Genomic DNA, 22,663 nt, shown 5'->3' with positions numbered 1-22,663 from the left:
AGAGCGTGGAAAGGGAGCTCATGGCCCCAAAGCTGGGCTCACTCAGACACTTCCCATTTGTGAACACCTACAGAAATCTGAGCTTTTTTTAAAGCAGCCATGTTCTCAGTATTGCAGCTTAAACAGCTCAAAACCCAGGAATAGCAGGGTATTTTTTTTTCTTTTTGGATGTCAGTGCATGGTGTTTTAATGGCTGCATGGAACTAAACCTGGCAGTGGTACCCACTTCCTCTCCACTGACTGCTTTTCTTTGAGCAAGTCATTGAGCCGCTGTTCCAGACTGTCACACTTCTCAATGGTCTCTTTAAATTTGGTCTTCATGTTGTTAATCTGTAAAAACAAACACAGGGGCATTTCCTAAAGCTCAAAGTCCGCTGCCCTTTCGTCAGGACACTTGGTTTTCCAGAGCTGTTTCCAAACTTTGACCAATTCCTCTCCCCAGGTAAGGAAAGCTTGGAGCCAAGGCTTTGTTCTGGTGAGGACCCCCCGTGTTACCCTGGGATCCCAGCCTCCCAAGGAGCCACGTTGCCGTGGAAGCTGCTCCCACAGAACAGCAACTCCGGCTGCAGATCCGTGCCAGGCACTGCCAAAAGCTGCAGCAGCTCCTTAACTTCTTCCTGCCTGCATCCAGCATTCCTTTGGCCACTCTCTCGTGGTTCTGGATCCATCAGCAAACTCAGATTTCCACCTCAAGGCATTACAAGGCTGGGTTTTTGCTCATTTTAAGCTAAACCTCAGAGAACGAGGGTGAAGATGAGCAGGGGCTGACTCAGCAGTGCTGTCATAAGGCACTGACCCACTGACACCAATATTTCCCTCCCACAAACACAAACATCCCCTGGCCATGGCCTTCCTCTTCCCTCTGCTGCCCCATTCCAGCTGCTGCCCCTGGAGAAAGCCAAGCTCTCCTTCTCCAGGTGTCAAACATCCAGCTTCTCCAAACATTTAAAGGAAATTTAGAGTCAGGAATTCTTGTTTCCCTTCTGTTGGTGCCTCCAGCATGCTCACAGGCAGTGGGGCAGGAATTTAATGGAAAATGCTTTCCTGGAGGAGCAGTCTGGACTAATGTCAGTGTCAGCATACATGGATGCAGAGCAGGTTTGGAGCCTTCCAGTCCTCATCAGGGAATGTTGGTGCTGCTGATGGTTAATTTGGGGAAGTAGCCTGAGCACTGATAATGGAATACACTGCATGGTGGCACCAGTCCAGACACGACTTACATGGAGCAAGTGCCTTGGATAAAATTATTGGGATCTTTAAATGTGAAACCATGTTTGAAGCAGGGATCAGAGTAGTTCCATTCTGAAGCTGCTTTGAGGATTGTGTCTCCTGGCCACCTGCAAGATGATTTTTGATATATATTTTTCTTTTATAAGGCCCTCCATAGGATTCCTGGGACTGTTCTTTAGGACAAGGTCAATGACTACCATTTCAACAGTCATAATTTCTATTTTTACTTAATTGCAGACACTTAAATGGTTAATTAGAAGTCCTGAAGAAAGTTTAGGACTTAATTCTAAATCCTGACTCACTTTCAACCTGGTTGAAAGGATCTATGTAGAGTAAAAAAGCAGTAGAATATCCTCCCTGGATTTTTCGTGGTGACATTTTGAAGCAGTCCTGCCTGCAGGATGCTTTATAGGAGGAGACTCTGAACTTTTCCCAAAGGGTGATGAGGAGAGAAAAGGGATCAAAAAGAAAGGGCAAATCAATATGCATTTGGAGCAGAGAGACAGTTCCACCTTCTGCAGCCAAGCAAATTAAAGTCATATTGTCTCTGCTCCACCAACATTCCCTGGAGATCCATGTCGGAGAGACGGATGGCTCCGGGATCCTGCAGCACCACGCGCTGCCTTCCACCACTGCTGCATTTCCCCAGCAGCACATTTAAATCAAGCTGCAATCTTTGTGGCAATCTACCTGCTTCTGCACCACTGAGCAGCAAATTGCTCCCTGGGAGCAGCCAGACAAGGGACAGATCCATCTTGGAGCCAATTTTCCCAGCTGGGAGCGGAGCAGGCTGCGGCAGGCGGCGCCCAGGCTCAGCCAGGGATGCAGCAGCTCCTTCTTCTCCCATTTAACAGGGCCAGGACCCTTCCCAGAGGCCCAGGGCAGAGCTCACCTCTTCAGCCGTGTCCTTCTCGATCCGGACAATCTTGTTTTCCCAATAGATCCTCTGGGATTCCAGCTGGCTCGTCAGCAAATAGGAATACTACAAACACAGGGACACAGCAGTCAGGGTGGCCCTGCTGGTTAAGGAGCCCTAAGAGTTCCAATCCACAAGTCAATTGAACCAGATGAAATCAGGAGGTTCTGGACACACAGCCCTGCTGCAGATCCAGCTGATGGCTTTCACCAGTTTGATTTCCCAATCAAATAATTTTGTTTTGTTTTGTTTTTTAATTAAGGAAAGCTTTAGAGCACAACAAGGATCAAGTGAAAGTATCAAACCAAGACTTGTTTAAGGAGACAGATTTTTCATGGGAATAGCAATAAATGTCTAAAGGAAAATAAAACACCACCCATCCCTGTCCTGAGAGCCTGAGATCCCAAAGGCTGAGGGGAAGACTTCCCATCCACAACCCAAACTCCAGCGCAGTAGGATCAATGCACATATCCAGTTTTCCTGTAAGATTTCTGGGAAAGCACCCTCAGCTCTCTGTAACCATTCCCAATTACTCTTCTCCAACATGTATGGCCCATTCCAATGTCATTTTGGTATCTAAACAAGGATCTATGCCCTACATCCCATCTTTTCCCTTTTGGTTCTGCAAATGAGTCATGAGAAGGTTGAAAAAGGTGATTACTCCTTTTCATCAGGCTAATAAGCATCAAATTAGGCATTCACTAGAGAATTAAACATGCACAGAGCCTTGATCACTCTCAGTAATTTCCGAGTGCCAAAACACTGCCAAATTAATTCTCTCTTGAAGTATTTCAATCTGATTAGACAGAGAGATCTTACATGCTTCAAGCAATCACCTCACAGAAAAAAAAAAAAAAAGGGTTAAAATTAACTGTTTTAACATCCAAGTGTTAATCAGAAAATTCACTGAAAAGCAACCAAATATTTATGTGAGCAACGAGCTCCTCCAGTCTGGTCTCTGTGGGCTGTTCCTCCTCACAAACCCTCGTGTCTAATGCAGCTGAAATCATGCTGCAGTGGCTGCTCAGTGAAGCAGGCATTTCAAGCTCCTCTCCTTTAGTTAGGAGAAGCTGGGCAACAGGTACAAAAAATAAATAAATCATTATCTGTTCAAGGGAAGGGAACAGAACAGGGCTGGCATCAGACTGCCAGCTCTCTGCGCTCGCCAAGGTGAGCACACAGCTGTGGATTCCTGCATCCTCGTTCAGTTTGGGAGCTAAACTACCCAAAATGACAGTTCCACACAGGTCATGGCTCTGAGCCCAAGCCACAGATCCACGAGGAAGGGTCTGGGGAGTGACTCAGCCCTACTCCTCCCTCCAGTGCCCCCTGTTTGCAGCAGCACAAGCAGCTCTGCTTCAATCACCAGTGACCACAGGACGACACTGCAGCCAGCTCACACTGCGCTGCATCGGCTCTGCAGAGCCAGGGAGAGGCTTAAAAAAAATGATTAAAAAAAAAAAAAAAAAGGCAGTAAACCCATCCTGCTCCTGCCTGGAGACAATTCCAGGCTGGGAGCAGATCTGCTGCCTCAGCTGATGGGATTGAACCGTGGTTGTGGTGAGGTTGGAAACATTTCCACAACGCAGTGTCCAACAAGTGAAAATATTTACCTCTAATTGTAAGGCATCAATTTTCTCCTCCTGGCACATATCCCCCTCACACTCGTACTGAACTAGCTTGCCATCAGTTTTGCTTGCCACCAGCCGATGGACATAATTGTCTGGGGAGAGAAAATCACGGGCACTCAGATCTGAGGAACCCCAGTCATGGAGCACAATTAAACCACCCAGACCCTGCCCCTCACCGAGGCACAAAGCCAACACCACATGCATTTTCTAGTTAGCAGATTCTTCCCAGCTACCTTATGGGGTATTTGGAAAAAATACCTTATGGGATATGATGGAAAAGGAATAACAAACATTCCAGGGACGCCTCAATTTGTGACAGAGTCACTTTCCCCCTCCTCCAGCCCCAAGAAGCTGCTGCCAGAGCAGAGATGGCTGCTCCCCACAGTCAGGGGTCAGCCCCGTGCCCAGGGCTCAGGCTCACCCCCGGCGTAGTCCCAGACGCGGTGGTTGGTGAGCTGCATGGCGTACGTGTGCTGCGTCTCCTCAAAGTGCTTGTAGGCGTGGCGGCTCACGTAGCGCCCGCAGCCGATGTGCCCGCAGATCAGACAGATCCACAGGTTCTGCAACACAAAGGGCAGCTCTGGGGGGCAGCTCTGGGGGCAGCAGCACCCCGAGACAGCGTGGCCCACCCCCCACTCCGGTCTCAGCCTCAGGAATGAGCACTGTTTGCTTCCCCACTCCCCGCCTCAGCTGGAAGGCCAAGGAAAAGGGAGCTCTGCCCAGCAAAGGCAGTTACACCCCTGTAGGGGATGGATAAATCCCATCTAGAAGGGAGAGTGGCCTTGGCTAAGGAATGAGGGATCTCAGCAAGCTCTGGAAGGCCCACCACCATCAGGCTGGTTTTGCTCCCTGCTGTCGCACTGATCTTTCAAAAAACCACAGAGATTCATCAGAACAGGAAACCTGTGAGGTGATATCCCTTCCCAGCACTGATGCAGTTCAAAAGGGAAGCTGATACCCCACTGGCTGGTAAAACCAGCCCAAAATCAGCCCAAGAATAAGCCCCAAAGCAACCCAAGCAGCTGTGCAGTCAGATCTAGGCCAGATCTCACCTTCCACCCACCTACTTACTTCTTGAACTCCACACTCAAAACACTTGTTCTCTTCCACGGGCTCTGGAGTCTGGCAGTACCTGCACACAGGGCACCTGGAGGGCAACAAGAGTGTCATGAGACACAGGGAGCAACATCTTCACATTCCAGTCACTGAAAAGAGCCAGAGAGCTCCAGGGAAATGCCTTGTGCAGCAGGATGTTCCCTGTATCAACCATGAGCTCACATTTACCCCACCTGAACGCATTCTACACAAAGTTACTGGTTTAAGCTGGTGACAGAACAAAGAACAGCTCTCCTAAAGCCACTTCACAGGATTTGGTTTTGGTGCAGTCCAAGGGGTTTACACAGAAGCTACACACTGAGGCATTGGAACTACACACTGCTGGGGACAGCCAAGTGACATTCTGCAACCACCCCTCAGTCCTTAAAACAACCCTGAGGAGATGCTTCAATCCCACCCCAACCTGAACGATTCAATCTCAGCTCTCCCAGGAAGAACATCCCATAACTGTACCCAAAAAGAATCAGCAGCAGGAAGATCCAGATCTTTCATCTCTTTTGGAACTCCCTCAGAGCTGCCACAAAGACAGAACACCCCAGACCAGGAGGAAGCTGTGTCCAGCCCTGGAGCAGCAGCAGCTCAGCTCAGGAATGGGATAACTGAGGTTGCCTCCTGTTGCCAGGACTGTTTATGTATTTTTCATTAGCTGTTGGGTAAGCCCCAGAAATCTCCCAGGGAAGACACAACTGGGCTGCAATCAGTTCCTATTCAAATTCAGGCACCTGCAGCTTCAGTGGTGCCTGAGCAAGGAGAACAGAGGTTTCCTTTGTCATTTCTTTAGACTGGGAGCATAAGTTCTGCTTACATTGTATATTCCATATTTAATGGCTATTTGGGATCTTGCTCCTGCGCTGGCTATGCTCCACTGCCCCAAATTTCCACTGGCTTGGATTTATGGAGCAAAGCAGCCCTTCAGCCTGCACAGCTCCAAATCTGATTAATCTCACCGAGTTCTGTTACTCTGCCTTGGGAGTGATAGATCACAGAGAGCTACATTCTTCCTCACATTCCATCAGAGAATCCAGGAACTGGGATAGCAGGGAGGATCTGCAGCCTCCTGCTGCGGTGTCTGTGCCTGCCTGAGGTGCAGCAAACCAGCAAAGTGTCCAGCAAACACACCCAGCTGACAGCAGCACTTGGGGGCTCCAGGTACACCAAAATCCCACTCCACGGGGATTTGGGAAGCTGGGAGCACCAAGAGGAAAGGGTCAGTGGCAGCAAGGACTGCTTTAGGGAGAGACACAGGTCCAAAGCCCAGCCTGCCCAGTGCCATGGAGGGTCTCCCTGTGCCAGGGACACGACTTCCCATTGCTCACCTGGAACAACAGGAGCCTCCCCTGCCTGATCTGCTGAGCCATGCTGTCAGCATCCCTTCTTCCCCTGCCTTCTCCTTCCCAGTGTGCCCCTGCACACCTGCTCTTCCTCACCTCCTCCTCCTCCCCTCCCAGCATGCAGGTAGGAGAGGAGGCTGCAGGGCTCCAGGCAGGAGCAGATCCATCTGCAATGCCAAGGAAGGGCCTGGCCGAGCTGCCAAGGCTGAGTGGAGCAGGGCTGTGTGTGCAGCCAGGCCTGTTTAGCCCAGCACTTTTCTCCTGGAGTATTTTGAAACCATCAGCATTCCTCTACAACTCCCTCCCTACCTCAGCAGCGAGGCCCCTGGGAATCATTGTTCAATTACTTTTGGCGGGGAGATTTTTCTCTGGGAGCCCCTTAATGGGAAAAACTGAGCATTAGGACTTGCAGTAATTCCTGCCTCCACAGTGACAGCAGAGCTTTGTCAGCACAACCCCCAGCACTGCAAGCAGGGCCTCAGAGGTGGAAATAAAGCCCAGGCTCTCACGTGGTGTCCTCCCAGCGCTGCAGGCACTGGCTGTGGAAGCTGTGGTTGCACAGCGTGGTGAGGATCCCATTCACAGACTCATCCATCCTCTCCAGGCACACGGTGCACTTGGGCAGCTCTGTCAGGTCCATCACAGGCAGGCTGGCCCCCTGCAAGCACCAAGCACAGAGAAACTGCTCAGCACTTTCCCAGCACCAGCAATTAACTCCAACTTCCCACCACTGCTGGCACCAGGGTTCAAAACCATGACACAGGAACGCTGTGAGCCCACACGGTAGTTGGGAACTTATTGCATAGATAAGTGTTCCTAAACATTCAAAGGGCCACAGCCAGGGCTCAGTGGAGGGGCTGCACCTGCAACCAGCCCCACTGTGCTCTGTGGATTCCCTAAATTATAACCCAAGGCAGGTTTAGGTCACAGCTGAGGCAAAACGTCCATGGAGTCGCCACACGAACTCTTCCAAGGACCACCGGAATGGGAGATGGAGGTGGGGATGATGTATTAAGGCATTTTTGCTGTTTATTCTTTAAAAAATCCTATTAAAACCTTCTGAAGTGCAGGGGGAAAAAACCAAATCCAACTTACATCTTCTGACTTGAAGACTTCAGCCCTTTCCACATAGACGAGCTGGCAAACATCCTCCTCGATGGAGTTGAACTGCCGGCCATTGCAGGCCATGTAGAAACTGTCTGCATCAGCCTGGGCACAGAGCAGGGGAAACTGGTTACAAAGAGAAAAATCCCAGCTCACCCACCCAAAGGAAAGGAGGAGAAACCTCCCATATCCTCCCTTTTCCCCTGGAACACCAGAGGGGGGTTCAGCCAGCTCCAGGCACTGCATTTTGGTGTTGGGTTTGGTGTGAAGTTCAGGGCAGTGAGACTGACATTGGAGCATTCAGCAGGCATTGGGGATTCCCCTTCAGCACCTGTTTTACCCTTTGCTGGCAATTTCAGGGCATTTGCAAAGCAAATTTGGTCTCTGCAAAAATGTAAAGGGGCCACGTTGCAGGTTGGTGTCAGTTTGACTATGGGACAGAATCCATTCACCACTCACAGTCCAGGCACTTTCCAGGGCAAGAGGCAGAACTGACCCAAACCCTGCCAAATCCATCATCTCTTCTCCCTCAGGAGTTCCCCAAACCCTTTCTCCACAACCACAATCAGCTGAATGCCACATTCTCACTCTCCTGGTGATTCCAGGCAGGAGCATAAAGAATCTGGAGATTTGTTTTGCTACCTGCAGGCACAGCCATTAGGGGTCAACAGAGCTTCAGGGAATTGCCTGGGAAACAGGAATTTCAGGGTGAACTGAGCAAAAGTTTAGGGATTTGCTGCAAGGCTGGTTAGCCTAAATATTTGCCTGAGTAATTTAATGGAACAAGAGATGTAAAACCATCTCTGTAACTACTGCAATTAGCACAAAACTCACACAAATCCTCCATCTGCACAAAGGGCTTGGGGAAATCTCTCAGGCAGAATTCACAGCTGGGGGAAACCTCTCCCTGAACCCCAAAATAAATCATGTGCAGCTGGGAGAAGAGAATGTCCAAGTGAAAGGGTCCACACAGGAACCTGAGGGGGAATTTAAAGTCCAGTCCAAGGGGCTGAAGAGCCAACTCTGTTATCTGGGTACCAATTCACCCCCAGGCTCTCAGATTGGGGGGCTCTGTCCTTTTCACACTGGCAGTGGCTGTGAGACCATCCAGCTCCTCAGAAAAGCAGGAAAAGTCTTTCTTAAAACAAAGGGAGCTCCCCTGGCTGTGTCTTTTCTGTTCAGCACAGCACAAGACTGAACAAGCTGATAGATGGAGAACTCTGGACTAATGTTTGATAAATATCCTGCCAGAAGAACAGGACAGCCAGAACATGGCATCCACTGCTTCCAGGTGTGGGACTATCTCAGCAGCCCCAGGAACTCTCTGGGAAGGAGGACAGGGCTGTTTCTCCACGGGTGAGTGCAAGCCTGGCTCAGGGCTGCCCAAGTGAAGCCACCCAAGCCTCCAGATCAGTGACTTGGTGTGACATTCCTGCAGCCAAGCAATGCTGGAAGCACCTTACCTGGGAGCTGAACTTGATGAGCACCATGTACTGGTTTGGGGTGGAGTCTCTGATGATCTTCATGTGCTCAATCACTTCGTAGAAGGAGGCCACAAACTTCATGAGGTCGTGGCTGGTCATGGTGGCGGGGACAGTGAGGATGCAGAGCATGGCACTGCGCCGCACGTCCTCCTTCAGGGACGTCATCTTGCTGGGGACACAGCAGGGACACAGCTGTGCCTCACCTCCTGGGGCAGGGCACAGCTGGACACACAGCTGGATGCACAGCTGGACACACAGTCACAGCAACTCTGCTGTCAAACTTCAACCCTCTTTTGTCATCGGTGAGGAGGAGGAAGGGGCTGTGGTGAGTGACCACAAACAGACATCCTTTAGCCAAGGATGAGCCTGGGCAGCTCCAAGAACAGTGGGATTTGCCTGGAATAGTTTGACACCTGTTTTTCTATAAAAACAGCTGAAGTTGGCAAGCCCCAGATGTTCAGCACTATTCCTAGAACAACTGAACAATGTTTGTTACTATTCCCAATGTCCATTTGGTGGCTCCTGGTCTCCTGTCTTTCAGGAAGACCTGGAATGGGAGATCTCACACAATTATAGGGGAGTGGTGTGGAATTGGAATCCCTGGAATAAAGCATGAGACCTCCTGCCTCACACAGCTCCCAGAGTAAGGCCCCAGAGATCACTGTGTAATTGTGGGATCCCTTGGAAAGCGGTTTTCAAATGTCTTTTATTTTGAATCTGTGTTTGTCTTACACTCTCACAAGCCCTCAACACCTCCAGTGTCACCCACAGCTGTCACAGGTGTCACCCACAGCCCCAAGCTCCACCATTAACACCAGTCACTCTCTGCATTCCCAGGAAGGAGTCACCCTTCCTGTTTGTCCAAACTCAGGAGCCACAGCCCCAGGGTGGTCAACTCACCCTCCCATTCCCACCTGAGCTGGCATGAGTCAGGAATTCTTACTTTGTTTTGTACAGGTGCATAATTCCATGAACGATTTCGACCGAGGGGTTCCCGCTGAAGAAGGAAATCTGGTCTGGGAGCTGCTTGGAAGGCGAGTCTGGAGCAGCCTCACACTCCTTGCTTTGATCCTCCTGTTTAGTTTTGTCCTCAGCTGATGCAGCCTCTGAGGATTTTCTTCCCTCCGTGGCAGCTTGTGTTTCATCTTTCACAAAGGCAAAATTTCTCCTTTACTGAGGGGAAGGGAGCACCGGGATCACCCAGTGCTCAGACACCCCAACAATCCCAGCCTGGAGCTTTGTCCAAACTCTCCCAGAGCTCCGGCAGCCTCAGGGCCGTGCCCAGAACCTTTCCCTGATCTCCAACCTCAACCCCCCGACACAGCCTCAGCCGTTCCCTGGGTCCTGTCCCAGAGCTCGGGGCTGCTCCTTGGGAGGAAGCCGCGGATCGAGATGAGGTCAGCGGTCAGTGCCCACGGGAGTGAGTGCCCAGCTGTGCCCCCACATTCCCCGCACATCCCTGAACTTCCCAGCGTGTTTCCCGGCCCCACAAACCCCTCATCACCCGGGCCCCCCGCCTGCCTGCCCGGTGACAGCACCGGGACACTCTCCTCCACCACGGGGCCGCCCCCGCTGCCCTTGGCCGGTACCTGCCCGCGGCTGGATGGTCTCGATGATCACGTCGGTCATCTCCCTGCGGCCCAGGTGCTGGTGCAGGATGGCCGCCCGTTCCCCCGGGCCCTTCCCCTGCAGGCAGGCGGGCACGGCGGCGGGGGCCGCGCCGCTGCTCTCCGCTGCCATGTCCGGAGCTGCGGGGACAAAGCAGGCGTTGGGACGTGCGCGGAGCCGCGGCACCGGCGGCACCGGGCCGGCAGCTGCGCGGTGCGGGGCGGGCCCGGCCGCGCTGCCCCGCGCCCCGCCCGTGCCCCCGGCGGGGGGAACCCACCGGCCGCGCTGTAGGCGAAGCCCGCGGGCAGCGGGGAGGTCCCGGCCAGCTCCAGCCGGATCACGACCAGGGACACGCTCATGGGCTCCGCGGGGCCGCCGGGACCGGGACGGGACCGGGAGCGGCGCCGCTTCCGCCTCCCGCACCTTTCCCCTCTGACCCCGTGACGTCACCGCTCCGTGACGTACGGGCGGCGGCGGCCGCGGCGGCAGCGCGCGGGGGGCTGCGAGGGGCGGCCGCTGCTTCTCGCGAGAGTTCGAGGTACGTTCTCGCGAGAGCGGGAGCCTGAGGGGAGAGACCCCGGGATCACCGTCCTGAGGGGATAAACCCCCGGGATCATCGTCCTGAGGGGAGAAACCCCGGAATCATCGGTCCTGAGGGGAGAAACCCCGGGATCACCGTCCTGAGGGGATAAACCCCCGGGATCATCGGTCCTGAGGGGAGAAACCCTGGGATCATCGTCCTGAGGGGAGAAACCCCCCTGGATCCCTGAGGGGAGAGACCCCGGGATCACCGTCCTGAGGGGAGAGACCCCGGGATCACTGTCCTGAGGGGAGAAAACCCCGGGATCATCGTCCTGAGGGGAGAAACCCCCCTGGATCCCTGAGGGGAGAGCCCTGGGATCATCGACCCGGGAGGCGTGAGGGGTCCCTGAGGGGAGAGACCCCAGGATGATGGAGTCCAGCCCCTGACCCATCCCCAGCTTGTCACCAACACAGAGCACCCGGTGCCACACCCAGGCCTTCCTTGGGCACCTCCAGGGATGGGGATGCCAAACCTCCCTGGGCTGTTCCAATCCCTGACCACCCTTTCCAGGAAGGAATTCCTCCTGATGTCCAACCTGAACCTCCCCTGGCACGCCTCAAGGCCGTTTCACCTGGTTGTGTCCCTTGTTCCCTGGGAGAAGAGCTGCAACCACTGACTATGATTAGTAATTAGTGTGTGTTAGTGATGAGCAATCCCACTGTCCCAGCGCTTGAAGGGGTGCATGTATAAAACCCCATTTAGAACACTGGAGTGGCTGCCCAGGGTGGAGCCACCACCGCTGGAAGTCTTCAGAGCTCCAGCAGAGGTGGCCCTGAGCCCAAGGGTTTGGTGGACGTGGGGAGGTTGGATTTGATGGAGGTTTCCTCCAACATTAGCAATTATATTATTCTGGGTGCATAAATAACCGTTTCCCCTGTAGTTCTACAGTTGTGCTCCAGCCTCTCCCCGGTTGAGGTGTGAGTTTCCGTGGCCCCTGCCTGGCTCCAGCATGTACCTGAGGAGCGCTGCCCGTGCCCAGAACCTTCTGCGTGCTGGGAGGCGGCGGCTCCTGCAGCAGTGCAGAGGGTTCTCTTACAAAGCCGTGGTCTTTGAGGAGAGCGGGGTGCTGCTCCCAGCCCCTCACAGGACAGCCACAGGTGTGTATTCCCATTCCTGATCCCACACAATCACAGAATGGCCTGAGCTGGGGGGGACCCACAAGGATCATCATCCATTCCTGGCCCTGCAATCCTTACCCTGTCCCTGAGAGCAGTGTCCAAATTCACCCAGAGCTCTGGCAGCCTCAGGGCCCTCTCATTCCCTGGGGATTCTGGGCAGTGCCAGAACCCCCTGGGGGAAGAACCTTTCCCTGATATTTCAACCTAACTGAGCCCTGGCACAGCCCCAGCCCTTCTCCTGATCTGGTCCCTGGTCACCAGACCTCCTCTTCTTCCTGTGCATGGAGGGAAGATAAATTTCGGGTGCGTCTTTCAGCTGGCTCTGGTGAGACACCCAAGAACTTGTGGTGGTGGGACCTGTTGTGCCTTCAAAAGTCACAGAGGTAACAGTGACCACCCTGAAACCCCTGGTAACAAAATTGTTCTGTAGTGCCACCACCTGATACCACCCAAGGCTGGTGCAGTGCTCCAGTAGCATTAGGAATTCTCCGCAATGAAAACAGGGATGAGGTGCTGCAGTTCCTGGAATGCCCAAACTCTTCCCTCTGTGCTGTGTCAATCGCCACATCATTCTCACAGTGCTGGGCCCTGTATCAGCCTTGGAGGGACTCCCATCTGATTTCCCCGTCTGCTGATGCTCCTTCCTGGCTTCCCTGCTGTTCTCCATGCAGACTGGGAGGCCCGGAGCTGCATTCCAGCCGGCACCATCCAGCGAGCTGCGCTGTCTGGAGGGGAGAACAGCCTCTCTCTCCAGTATTCCAGGGGAGAGCTGACAGCTGTGGAGTTCCTGCAGGAGCTGGGACAGCAGTGCTTTGAGATTGTAAGCCAACTCCCCCCTGCTCTCCTTGTGCTTCCTGACTGCATGGAAACAGGTCCAGTGGGGAAAGAGGAGCTTTAAAAATAAATTCTGTGGTTCAAGGGTCTGGATTGTCCATCTAGGAAGCACAGCTGTTGGAGCAGAGCAGATTTTCACCATTATCCTGGTGCATGGGCAGGGCAGGCAGATTAATTTGTCTTAATTTCCTACCGGAATAAAGTGTTTTTTAAACATCTCAGTCTAAAATGCAGATTCCTTTCCCACCTGCTGAGCTGTCAGCTGCCTTGATCCCATGGCAGGCACAGTGCCAGCGATTTCTCTTTCCCAAAATCAGCCTTTATCTCTGCTGTAGAATTAGGAATGTGAGAACATTTGTTTATTTGGGCAAAGCAATATAGCTGAGAGATTCCCTGCCTGCCTTCTGCTGCCAGAGGAAGCAGGACAGCAAGATAAGATGATCAGGCCTACCTACCCAATCACGCTTATTTTCACCCCATTTCTGGCCCATAATCACTCTTGGGGTTTCTCTGTTTCTCAGGCAAATGTCCGTGTTCCAGTGCACTCCTTTCTCTGGGATTTAATCCGAAAGGAGATGATAAAACAGCTCCCCATAATGGCAGAAGCCGCTCAGTGTATCCGGGCTGAAGGGCTTAAGACAGCTCTGCTGAGCCACAGCTTGTGCCTGGGGGATGGAGAGGGGCTCCTGCCCCTGGACCAGCAGCACTTCGATGTGGTAAGTCTGGATGGATCCCAAACGGGATCCTCCACCTGTGAAAGCAGCAACTGAAATTCTTTAGGTGCAGGTAGCAGATGAGCAGCAGCACGCTTTGGTTGACATCAGCCTGGGAAAACATTTCCTGACACAATTCCTTGTAGGCACTTGGAGAGGGGCTGAGTGACATTTGCGAATCCACTGCAAAGTGCCCACACAACCACGAGTCTCTGTGTAACTGGCACAGGCAGCGATGGAGACAGAGGACTTGGAAGCTGGAACACCAGGCTAGAAATAAATGTTATTATTCAGTGCCCTGCCTGCTTTAAACAAACAAACAAACAAACAAAAATAAGCTTTAAAAGAGTAAGCTGACCTTACATCTGACCTGTGTGAGATGAGGAGCAGATGCTCCTCTCTCAGCAGAGTCTCCTTTCCCAGCACACTTCACCTTTGCAGAGATGGCACAGATTAGCAGATTAGATGACACATGAACCTCAAGGCTCCAATACCCACGGCCTCTCCAGTGTGTGCTGCTCCTGGAGCAGGAGCAACAGCCCTGCACAGCAATTAGTGGGGAAAAAATAATTGAATGTGGGTTTCCATTAGTGTTGGCTTTATATCCATCCAATGGATTCATTGCAGTTCCTGGAGTGTTACCAGAGCAGGGGAATGGCTGCTTGGATTGTTCATGGTTGTGAGGGCAGTGGGAGAGTTCAGACACTGAGTCAATGCTTTTTTGATCCAGATTTTAGGTGGACGGTTATGGTCAACACAGCTGCTGCGGAGGTGGCTTTGGGGTGGCTGGTGGGTGCAGTGGTCAAGATGCTGCTTTTCCAGAGCCTTTGGAAGGTGCTGCCATCCAAAGCTTCCTTGGACAGCACTTAACAACTGGTCTGGGACCAGTTTGGTTTCCCACATTGGGACATCTTGTTGGATATCTTCCATCCAAGGACTGGCTCATCCTGTTTGGCTGATTTGAGCTGAGGAGCCATGGCCAAAGCATTTGGCACCCACACAGTCCTGGAACCACTGCCTACCCAGCTCCACATCCTTTATTTCTCATGTTAATTAGACAGTCTCTTTCCTACCCACCCATCTTCATTTCCAGCACTGCCCAGATGTTTGTGGTCACAGCAGGCTCATGCATATTCCATCTGTTGTTGCTGTAGATGGTTGAATCACATCAGGAAGGGATGCCCAGGCCAAATCCTGGGATCTACAAGCTGTGCTTGGAGCGCCTGGGTGTCCAGCCCCAGGAATCCATCCTGCTGGACAGCAGCAGCCAGAACCTGAAGGCAGCAGCCCAGATTGGCATGAAAACAGTGAAGGTACAAAGTGACACAGCCAGGGTGGGATTTGGGGATGGATTTTGGGTCCAGAAGCTTTTTGGTTTGAGCAGCTCAGGATTTCCAAGTGGCTGTGGCTGACTCTTGCCAAGCCTTTTGTTCCAGCCTGTGCTTGTCCCTGCAGGATGTGGTGGGGTTAAAGCAGGGATCACTGGCAAAATCTGCTCTGGGCTGTTTCATTCATGGCTCCAAACCCTGTGTAAGCTCAAGGAAGTCTCTCCTCATTCCTGTTCCTCTGTTCCCTATTGGAGAAACAGCCCCATCCATATAGTTGAGACAACCACAGCAGAAAATGAGCCCCAGTTAATGAATTCCCAGAAACTCTGAGGCCTCATGGATGAGTCAGCTGGGGACTGACAGGTTATCCCCAGCCTTTGGGGTCAGTGAGCACAGGGGTTTTACTTTGGGGACCACTGGGAAAAGGGCAAGAGTGGGACTGGTGGCAAGAGTGACCTCCACTCCCCTGGAGTGCACGCAGGGAATTCCAGCTCTTATCCCAGCCCAAGCTCACAGTGCCTGTGCCACCATCACAGGTCTCTCCAGGGCAGAGTAAAGGTGGGAAGCTCTGTGTTGGCAGGGAATGACCCACGAATTCCTGTGTGTCAGCGGATCAGTGCTGATGGACTCACAGATTAATGCATCCCAACCATGCAGGGCTCTCTCTTTGCCAGGAAATTTTGTCTTCTAGCTGTCACCCAGTGCTACTCTCTCCCTCCTGGTTTCAGGTTGATGATCCAGAAGCAGCACTCAAAGAGCTGGAAACCCATCTGGGATTTCCTTTGAAAGGGTTTGTTCCCTATACTCGTTCAGTGAGACCAGGCATGGAAATCCCAAAGGATCGTCTGCAAAAGTACCTTGGAGATGTTCTTGGTGCCCACCCAACAGGTATTGCAGTGGGTTTGGCTCTTCCATCAGAAAACCTGGATATTCTGGAGCTATTGGTTTTTTCCTATGACATAGGGACTGAAAAATAATATTAAGGAAAGGCTCGTAATTTCCAAGCAAACAGCACAGCCATTCCAGTTTGAGCACAAGTGGCCAAAGAGATGCCAGGAATATTCCTGTCCTGTGAGGCATCTGTGAGCTACTGCCATGTTCCCCAGGGGTCTGGGACACAGAGTGAGATCTCAACCCCAGGTGCAGGAAGGGGATGGAAAACCTGGAGAAGTGCTGACCCTCTGCTCCCAACTCCCAGCCCCGCTGGAGTTACGGCAGTTTGACCACGGAGAGTCCACCCGGAGCTATTTGGTGAAGTTTGGAGGTCGTTTGCTGGTGCTGAAGAAGGAGGAGGAGCCTCCCTCAGACCCCTCAGGCCCTTTTGTCCCAAGGGAATACAGGTGAGGGGGGTCCTGCTGCAGTTTGCTGTGCCAGAGGAGCTGCCTCAGCACCAGAGGAGCAGGACACGTGGGGAGGATCATTTATGACCTCCTCTTGTTTTCCAGAATGTGGGATAGGTCTGGGGGCTCTGGGCCATGGGAAGATGTGGGTGTGCTCCTTTCACCTCCCCTCAGGCACATTATTTTAGTGTATTTAAAGCTGAGCACAGTGATACGGTGTCTGCACAGCAGTTCCAGGACTGATTCCTTGCATGTCTCTCCCTCCCTGGCAGGGTCCTGAAGGCTCTGGCTGAGGCTGGTGTTCCTGTGCCCCCTGTGCTTGCTCTCTGTGAGGACAGAAGGTAATCCTGTCCTTCAACTTTCACTCTGTGCTTGACAACTGCACAGAGATTCCACAAAGATGAAGAGAGAAGGAACCAGAGCTCACAAAGTGCTCTGATCTAATGAACATTTGTGCAGTGTGGGGCTGGAGGAGCCTCTAAAAGTTCAAAGAACAGAATCACTTTTATTTGGTTTGGTTTAGGTATGTCCCATTTTAGCAATTAATCCAAAAGCTCTCTTTGAAAAGCACTTATAAAGCAATATTGTAGGGCTTCCTGCTGACTCAGAGTGCTCAGGTTTGCAATAAAGAAAGGATTTTTCTAGCTGCCAGACCTCAGTGACAGCAGCAAATCTGTGAGAGGACAGCCCTCAGGCCAGCAGCCTGCTCAGATCTCTGCTGGCTGCAGTGTGTGCCCGCTGCTCCTGGTGTTTGTGAGCAGCCCCACAGCCCAGCTCACACCCACTGCAGGGAGCAGCTGCTGCTGAGCTGGCTCCAAGCTCAGCTGCAGGGGGCTGGAGGGTTCAGGGCTGAGCACGGCACAGCCATGGGCCACAGGCAGCCTGAGCTGGGCTGCACTGAGCGCCCAAGTGCTGCTGGGGCTGCTCTTCACCTGCCCACAGGTGAGGCCTGGGGGGCACGTTCAAGGTGCAGGTGAGATTTGGGGTGCAGGAGCAGGATTGACTTCAGCCCTACACATCCCAGTTTGCTTCCCCAGCATCCTTGGCACTCCTTTCTACCTGCTGGAGCACTGTGCTGGCCACATCCACCGCGCCGCGTCCCTGCCCGCGATGCCGCCGCGCCGGCGCGGGGCCTGGTACGGGGCCATGGCACACGTCCTGGCCAGGATCCACAGCCTGGACCTCGGAGCAGCCAAGCTGCAGGAGCTCGGGGAGCACGGTGAGAGGAGCCTCTGGATCCTTCCTTCTCCTGGGTGTCAGCATTTCAAGGGATGGACCAAACTGGTGGCAGGGGGGAAAGTGAAGATGAGCAGTCCAGAGTCTGAATCCCCAGGTGTGGTGGGAGGATGTGAAGAGCTCTTCCAATCCAGGTTTCCCATGAGTTCCCAAAGTTCTCCTACCTCCCAGAGCTTCCTGCCATGTTCGGTGCCATCTCCGCCCACTCTTTGCTGCCATCTCTGACCAAACCTCCCCAGCATCCCCTCCAGTCCCTCTGCAGAGATAGCTCAGCTTCCTGGAGCTCGTGGAGAAATTTTTGTCCAGGATTGGATTCTTTCCACCTGAATATTAAATCCAGTGCCCAGTTAAGAATATATGAGACCCCTGGAAATTGCAATTAAATTCTTGGAGCTTAAATCAGGGTTCTGCTTGGCTGTTTGACTTTTTCTGTGTCCCTTTTGAAGTCTCTTTGTGCCTTTCCCTGGGAGCCTGTGTTCCTCTGTTCCAGGAAATTACATCCAGCAGCAGGTTGAGACCTGGACAAAGCAGTATCGAGCTGTGGAAACTCATGTGATCCCAGCGATGGAGAGGCTCATCCAGTGGCTGCCTCTGCATTTTCCTGAATCCCAGAAGACAACATTGGTGCACGGTGATTTCAGGTACTGCCCTGGAGCACATCGCAGGCAGGAAACAAGGACTGAGTGTAAAATGACCCCCAAACTCCAAAAGGTGCTGATTGGGCTGGGGCAGCAGCTTCAGAGAGCCCAAAAGCTGGGTTTTGGGTCAGGGTCAGCATCCCCAGGGAATGAGAGTGAGTTTCTTCATCCAGCAGCTGCAAATGCTGATCTAACACTGGAGGATCACCAGCTCTTCATGCAATACTCAGGAATCAGCCCTAATCTGAGGCTCTGACTAACTTGGTTTCATTCTCCAAAGCGCAGTTTAGTGCATTATTAACCAGAGAGTTCAATATCGAGTAACCTCCATCCTCTGCTTGCAGAAATTAATGTTTCACTTTGTGCTGCCTTCCAAAGGACTCAGCAATTTTTGAAGAGAGTGAAGAGCACTGAAAGCACCTACTGCTGATGAGCACTGGGATTTTTCTCTCTTCTGGAGACTTTTCTGATCTCTTTTTCCCTCTGATACAGGATGGACCACCTGGTCTTTCATCCAGACAGGCCAGAAGTCCTTGCTGTGCTGGGCTGGAAGTTTGCCACTCTAGGAGATCCCATGTGTGATTTGGCGAATAACTGTATGAGCTTCTTCCTGCCAGCCCACTTTGGTGCTCGCAGAGGTACAGAGGGGCACAGTCACCTTTGGCACACAAAGAGGAACCAGAGTTCAGAACAGATCAGCTCCTGCCCAAGCAGCTCAGCTGGCAGTGGGGCTCAGTGCAGCTGGAAAGGGCTCTGGGTTTGCATTGTTTTCCCTCTCACTCCAGCTGCGAAGCTGGGCAACTCTTTTGGGTGGGAAAGTTGTGAAGCAGATCAGGACTGGTTTGTGCACTGAGTTATACACTTGTTAAAAAGAAAAATACAGGGTCAAACAGAGAGGTTCCATCATTTAGGAAGGATCTCTGTCAGTCACAGTTTCACCCTAATCAGGAGAACTGCCCCATGTGCATTTTGGGGCACAAACCCCAGCGTTCCATATGGAGCCAGCACTGCAGGTCCTGGAGGGTGCAGGTGTCTCCATGGAAGGGCCTGGCTGTGCCACAAGGCTCTCACCATCCCATGGGAGCTCTGAGCTGCTCTGGCAGCTGACTCCCTGCTACCTCTTCCCATCTTCCAGGCTTGAGGAAGTGTGACTTGGGTCACCTGGGGATTCCCACGGCAGAGGAGTATTCCCAGATGTACTGTGGCCACATGGGAGTGGAGCGCCCGGAGAACTGGAATTTCTACCTGGCCTTTGCCTTTTTCCGCCTGGCTGTGATGCTGCAGGGACGTCACCGTGGCTCCCTGGCAGGTGAGGAGCCCAACCTGACCAGGGCACACCCAGGGGCACAGAGCTGCCTCCCTGCTCCAGCCACAGGCCTTTCCTGCCTGCTGCTTGTGCTCTGGGGTCTTTCCTTTCCTGGGAGAACTGAGCAGAGGCCAAAGTTGGGAGCCCAGAGCTGTGTCCTACAGATGGAGCTCTCAGACCTTCCAGCTCAGCACCAGCCTTTGCCAAGGAACTCACGGGGAGGTGGTGAGAGCTCTTGGTGCTCTGCACACAGCAGGTGTGGCCTTGGAGCCTTTATCAGAATTAAATCTGATGTTATTTTCACATCCCCTAGAGAGGAGTTTCCCCAAGTCCTCCTGGGCTGGCCCAGAGGAGGGCAGGTGATGCTGTTTGGGATGTGACTACGTAACACAGACTTTTCCAAACAAGTGTCCTGTTCTCTTGTCCCCAGGGAGGCCAGCTCCAGGTGACAGCAGCCCCAAGGACACAGAGTTTGTGGCTGATCTGGCTTGGGATTTTGCCATTAAAGAAGGATTCCGTGTGTTTGAGAACCTCCGCCCCACAAAGCTGCTGGTGCGACATTCCAGCACCTGGGCCGGGCAGGGGCCGCTCCTGGGCAGGAGGTACAGCACCTGGGCACGGCCTGGGGCAGCCCCTGTGCCCAGAGCCCCCCTGGTCACTCCCCCCAGCAGCCTGGTGGGGATGGCCCAGGGGCTTTGCTGCAAGATACGGGCATCCAGTGGGGCTTTCCAACTCCACGTCCTCTGCCACAGCTGCAGGTGAGACATCTGTGCTGAAGCTGCTTTGCTGCCCCAGGGTGGGGATTGTGGCCTCCAAGTGTCCTGGCTCTCCTGATCATGTCAGACATTTGGCATTCCTGGAGCCCAGTGGCCTGGAGGAAAAGAGCTGGGTTCATATGGCTGTAACAGAGTCCATATCCCGGGAAACAGTGATTTTGGAAGCTGGCACTCCCTTCCAAGAGGAGCAGATTAACACCAGCCCAGCTGTGTTCGCTTGCCCAAGGTCCTGCTGTCCGGGCTTGGGCTTTTCAACACTTGCCAGTCCAGGAAGAAATGGTTGTTCCTTACCTTTCCCTTTCCAGGGAAGCCTCACTCCTGTCTCACTCTGGGAGAGGCTGAGTTAATTCTCTTCCCTGTGTCCCTCTGGTGCTCCCTTGGGAGTTCCCTCGGGTGGAGCAGGGAGCTTCTTGCACCTCCCCAGCTTCCATTCACAGTGTGAATGGAAGCAAACAGCCCCACCCTTGGGCTGCTACCAAGGAGATTATATTCTTAATTATTCTAGTGACATTATCAAATTCTAGTGGGTTACTTAACCTCCTTTTAGCTGCCAAAAAAATATCCAGGTGCCCTTCCAAAGTGTTTCTTTGTGCTCTGGCAAAAACCACCAGCAAGTCAGGGCACTTGGCAGCTGATCCACTGAGAAGGTGGAAAGGGCAGGGAAGCAGCAGCTGTGGGGAATTTGGAGGTGCTGAGATGAGCAGATCTCCTTGCCCTTCCTCGAAACACTCATCTTTGCCAAGTCTCCAAACATCAGGATTGCCACACTCCCTCTGTTCCATGCCTTGGGCCTGTGGAGATGTGTGTGGCACCACAGAGCCCCCTCATCCCTGTCACCTCCACATCCATGCCACTGCTCTTTCCCTTGGCATCATCCCTGCACTGTCAGCCTTTGCTGTGAAGTCTGTTGTGAAAGCCAGGGGAGGAGTTTTGCTGCCTGCAACAGCAGGATAATGCAGAGGACTGTTACACAGCCAAATATTCCCAGCCTGGAAGTGCCACAGTGCTCCAGAGCTGGGCAAGGGCAAGGCTGCCCCATGCCAGCTGGCACTGCCAGGGGAGGCTGATCCCTGGGAGCCTGGCAGCCAGGTGCCCTTGGCTGAGGCATTCCTGCTGAGCAGGGCAGGATCTCAGCTGACCCTGCCTCATCCCGCACCAGGAGCCAGCAGACTCCACACACTGATCCCACGGGTTGCTTGTCCCCACAGCTCTCGGGGAGATCCTCTCCAGAGGAGCAGAGGGAAGCTCAGCTTCTCCTCCAGAGCCATGGCTGGCTGTCAGAGGGGCAGCACAGGGGCACCAGACCTCTCATGGGTCTCATCCTCTTCACAGGCACAGGGGGCCAGGACCAAGGCAGCGGCGCTGATGCTGCACAGGCCATGGATCAGGGCACCAAGGTGAGCAGATTCCTTAGGCTCGAGCCTTCCTGACCCAAAAAGAGCAACACTGGGATCCCCACTGCAGTCTGGGGCCTGTGAGCATGAGGGGTGATTTGTCCTGTCTGCTGTGGATCCCCAGTGAGGGTGTTTCCCCAGCACTGGGTCCCCAGGGCGCTTGGAAGGCTCTGGGACATTGCTGCTGTCCTGCCCGGGTCCTGCAGCCCTCTGTGTGCCCACGTGGGCTCTGCTCCCACTCTCCCACAGGGCCCCAGAGCAAAACATCTCCACAACACAGATCCCAGCCCAGCACTTCCCTTGGACCTGAGCTCCACGTCGGGCTGAGGGTCCCCAGGGCTTCACAGGACAGGACTCTCCAAACCAGAGCTCAGCCAGGAGCTGCAGCACTGGGAAGCCTCAGATGGGGACCCAAAGCAGCCGCTCTGGCACAGGAGAGGCCGTGCTAAGGGCAGCCTGTGAGCTTCTCAATTCCACTGGTGTTTGGTGTTGTCTGTGCTCAGTGCTTTTGCCCCGCTCAATACAGGGCCAAGTCCATCCTTGGATCATGAGGCTGCAGCAGTCAGAACTGCAGCAGGGAGAGCTGGATGGGAGTGACCTGGCTGGGGGTGCATGGCTTGGTTTTGGGAATACAGAGAATGGACCAGCATGACTCTTGTCCTTCAGCAGAACCTCCAGCAACTTGCAGATGCTGGAAGAATCCTCGGTGGTGGCAGGAACTGAATCCAGTCCTCGAGGTCTCTGGATCTGAGAGCTGAGGCAGCGCCTGCCCTGTGGAGCTGGGAGAAACTGGGAGCACTCCATGGTCCCGTGAGTGTGGTGGGGTCTCTTTGGGGACCATGGAGGATGCAGACTGGATCAATGGGAGCTTTCAGTGCCTTACAGAGCCAGGGGAGAACTGTGGGAACAACCATGGTAACTTTATGTGCATGAGCAATTTATATGTTGTATTAATTATTAAAATAATGGGTACGGTT

The 22,663-nt window shown here is 53.3% G+C and overlaps 2 protein-coding genes across 5 annotated transcripts in view; one reads left to right on the top strand and one right to left on the bottom strand.

Annotated features, from left to right (window-relative positions):
* The window catches only part of BRAP (BRCA1 associated protein), a 13,847-nt gene extending 3,014 nt beyond the window's left edge, over positions 1–10,833 (bottom strand). Inside the window, exons 1-11 of the mRNA XM_002196199.7 lie at positions 10,698–10,833; positions 10,402–10,560; positions 9,756–9,957; positions 8,792–8,981; positions 7,320–7,433; positions 6,734–6,882; positions 4,849–4,924; positions 4,199–4,337; positions 3,760–3,869; positions 2,123–2,212; positions 227–330 (exon numbers count right to left, since the gene is read on the bottom strand). Of these exons, the coding sequence (XP_002196235.2) occupies positions 227–330; positions 2,123–2,212; positions 3,760–3,869; positions 4,199–4,337; positions 4,849–4,924; positions 6,734–6,882; positions 7,320–7,433; positions 8,792–8,981; positions 9,756–9,957; positions 10,402–10,560; positions 10,698–10,779 (1,415 nt within the window). The 5' untranslated portion in view covers positions 10,780–10,833. The remainder of the gene's footprint in view (positions 1–226; positions 331–2,122; positions 2,213–3,759; positions 3,870–4,198; positions 4,338–4,848; positions 4,925–6,733; positions 6,883–7,319; positions 7,434–8,791; positions 8,982–9,755; positions 9,958–10,401; positions 10,561–10,697) is intronic.
* ACAD10 (acyl-CoA dehydrogenase family member 10) lies at positions 10,820–22,663 on the top strand. Of its 4 annotated transcripts, none has more exons than XM_072936062.1 (15): positions 10,820–10,958; positions 11,884–12,100; positions 12,793–12,941; positions 13,477–13,671; positions 14,823–14,981; positions 15,725–15,884; positions 16,195–16,336; positions 16,609–16,677; positions 17,374–17,555; positions 18,063–18,213; positions 18,703–18,848; positions 19,346–19,519; positions 19,947–20,274; positions 21,625–21,689; positions 22,356–22,663. In XM_072936062.1, the coding sequence occupies exons 2-14, from the start codon at positions 11,953–11,955 to the stop codon at positions 21,656–21,658; spliced, it is 2,037 nt and encodes a 678-aa protein (XP_072792163.1). In that variant the 5' UTR covers positions 10,820–10,958; positions 11,884–11,952; the 3' UTR covers positions 21,659–21,689; positions 22,356–22,663. The 4 variants fall into 4 exon arrangements, with proteins under 4 accessions (XP_072792163.1, XP_032607238.3, XP_072792165.1 ...); XM_032751347.3 differs by having other exon boundaries at positions 22,353–22,663; XM_072936064.1 differs by lacking the exon at positions 22,356–22,663 and adding an exon at positions 22,213–22,335.

This window comes from Taeniopygia guttata, chromosome 15, assembly GCF_048771995.1.
Source record: "Taeniopygia guttata chromosome 15, bTaeGut7.mat, whole genome shotgun sequence".
NCBI lineage: Eukaryota > Metazoa > Chordata > Aves > Passeriformes > Estrildidae > Taeniopygia > Taeniopygia guttata.
Note: the sequence above shows the minus strand (reverse complement) of the source record. Positions and strands in the feature narration are given on the sequence as shown.

Bases quoted from the DNA above. Each gene is read 5' to 3' on its own strand.
- ACAD10 (XM_072936062.1), top strand. From the start codon at position 11,953: ATGTACCTGAGGAGCGCTGCCCGTGCCCAGAACCTTCTGCGTGCTGGG. The intron at 15,885-16,194 runs GTATTGCAGTGG...CCCAACTCCCAG, and splicing joins TCTTGGTGCCCACCCAACAG to CCCCGCTGGAGTTACGGCAG. The intron at 16,678-17,373 runs GTAATCCTGTCC...TTGCTTCCCCAG, and splicing joins GCTCTCTGTGAGGACAGAAG to CATCCTTGGCACTCCTTTCT.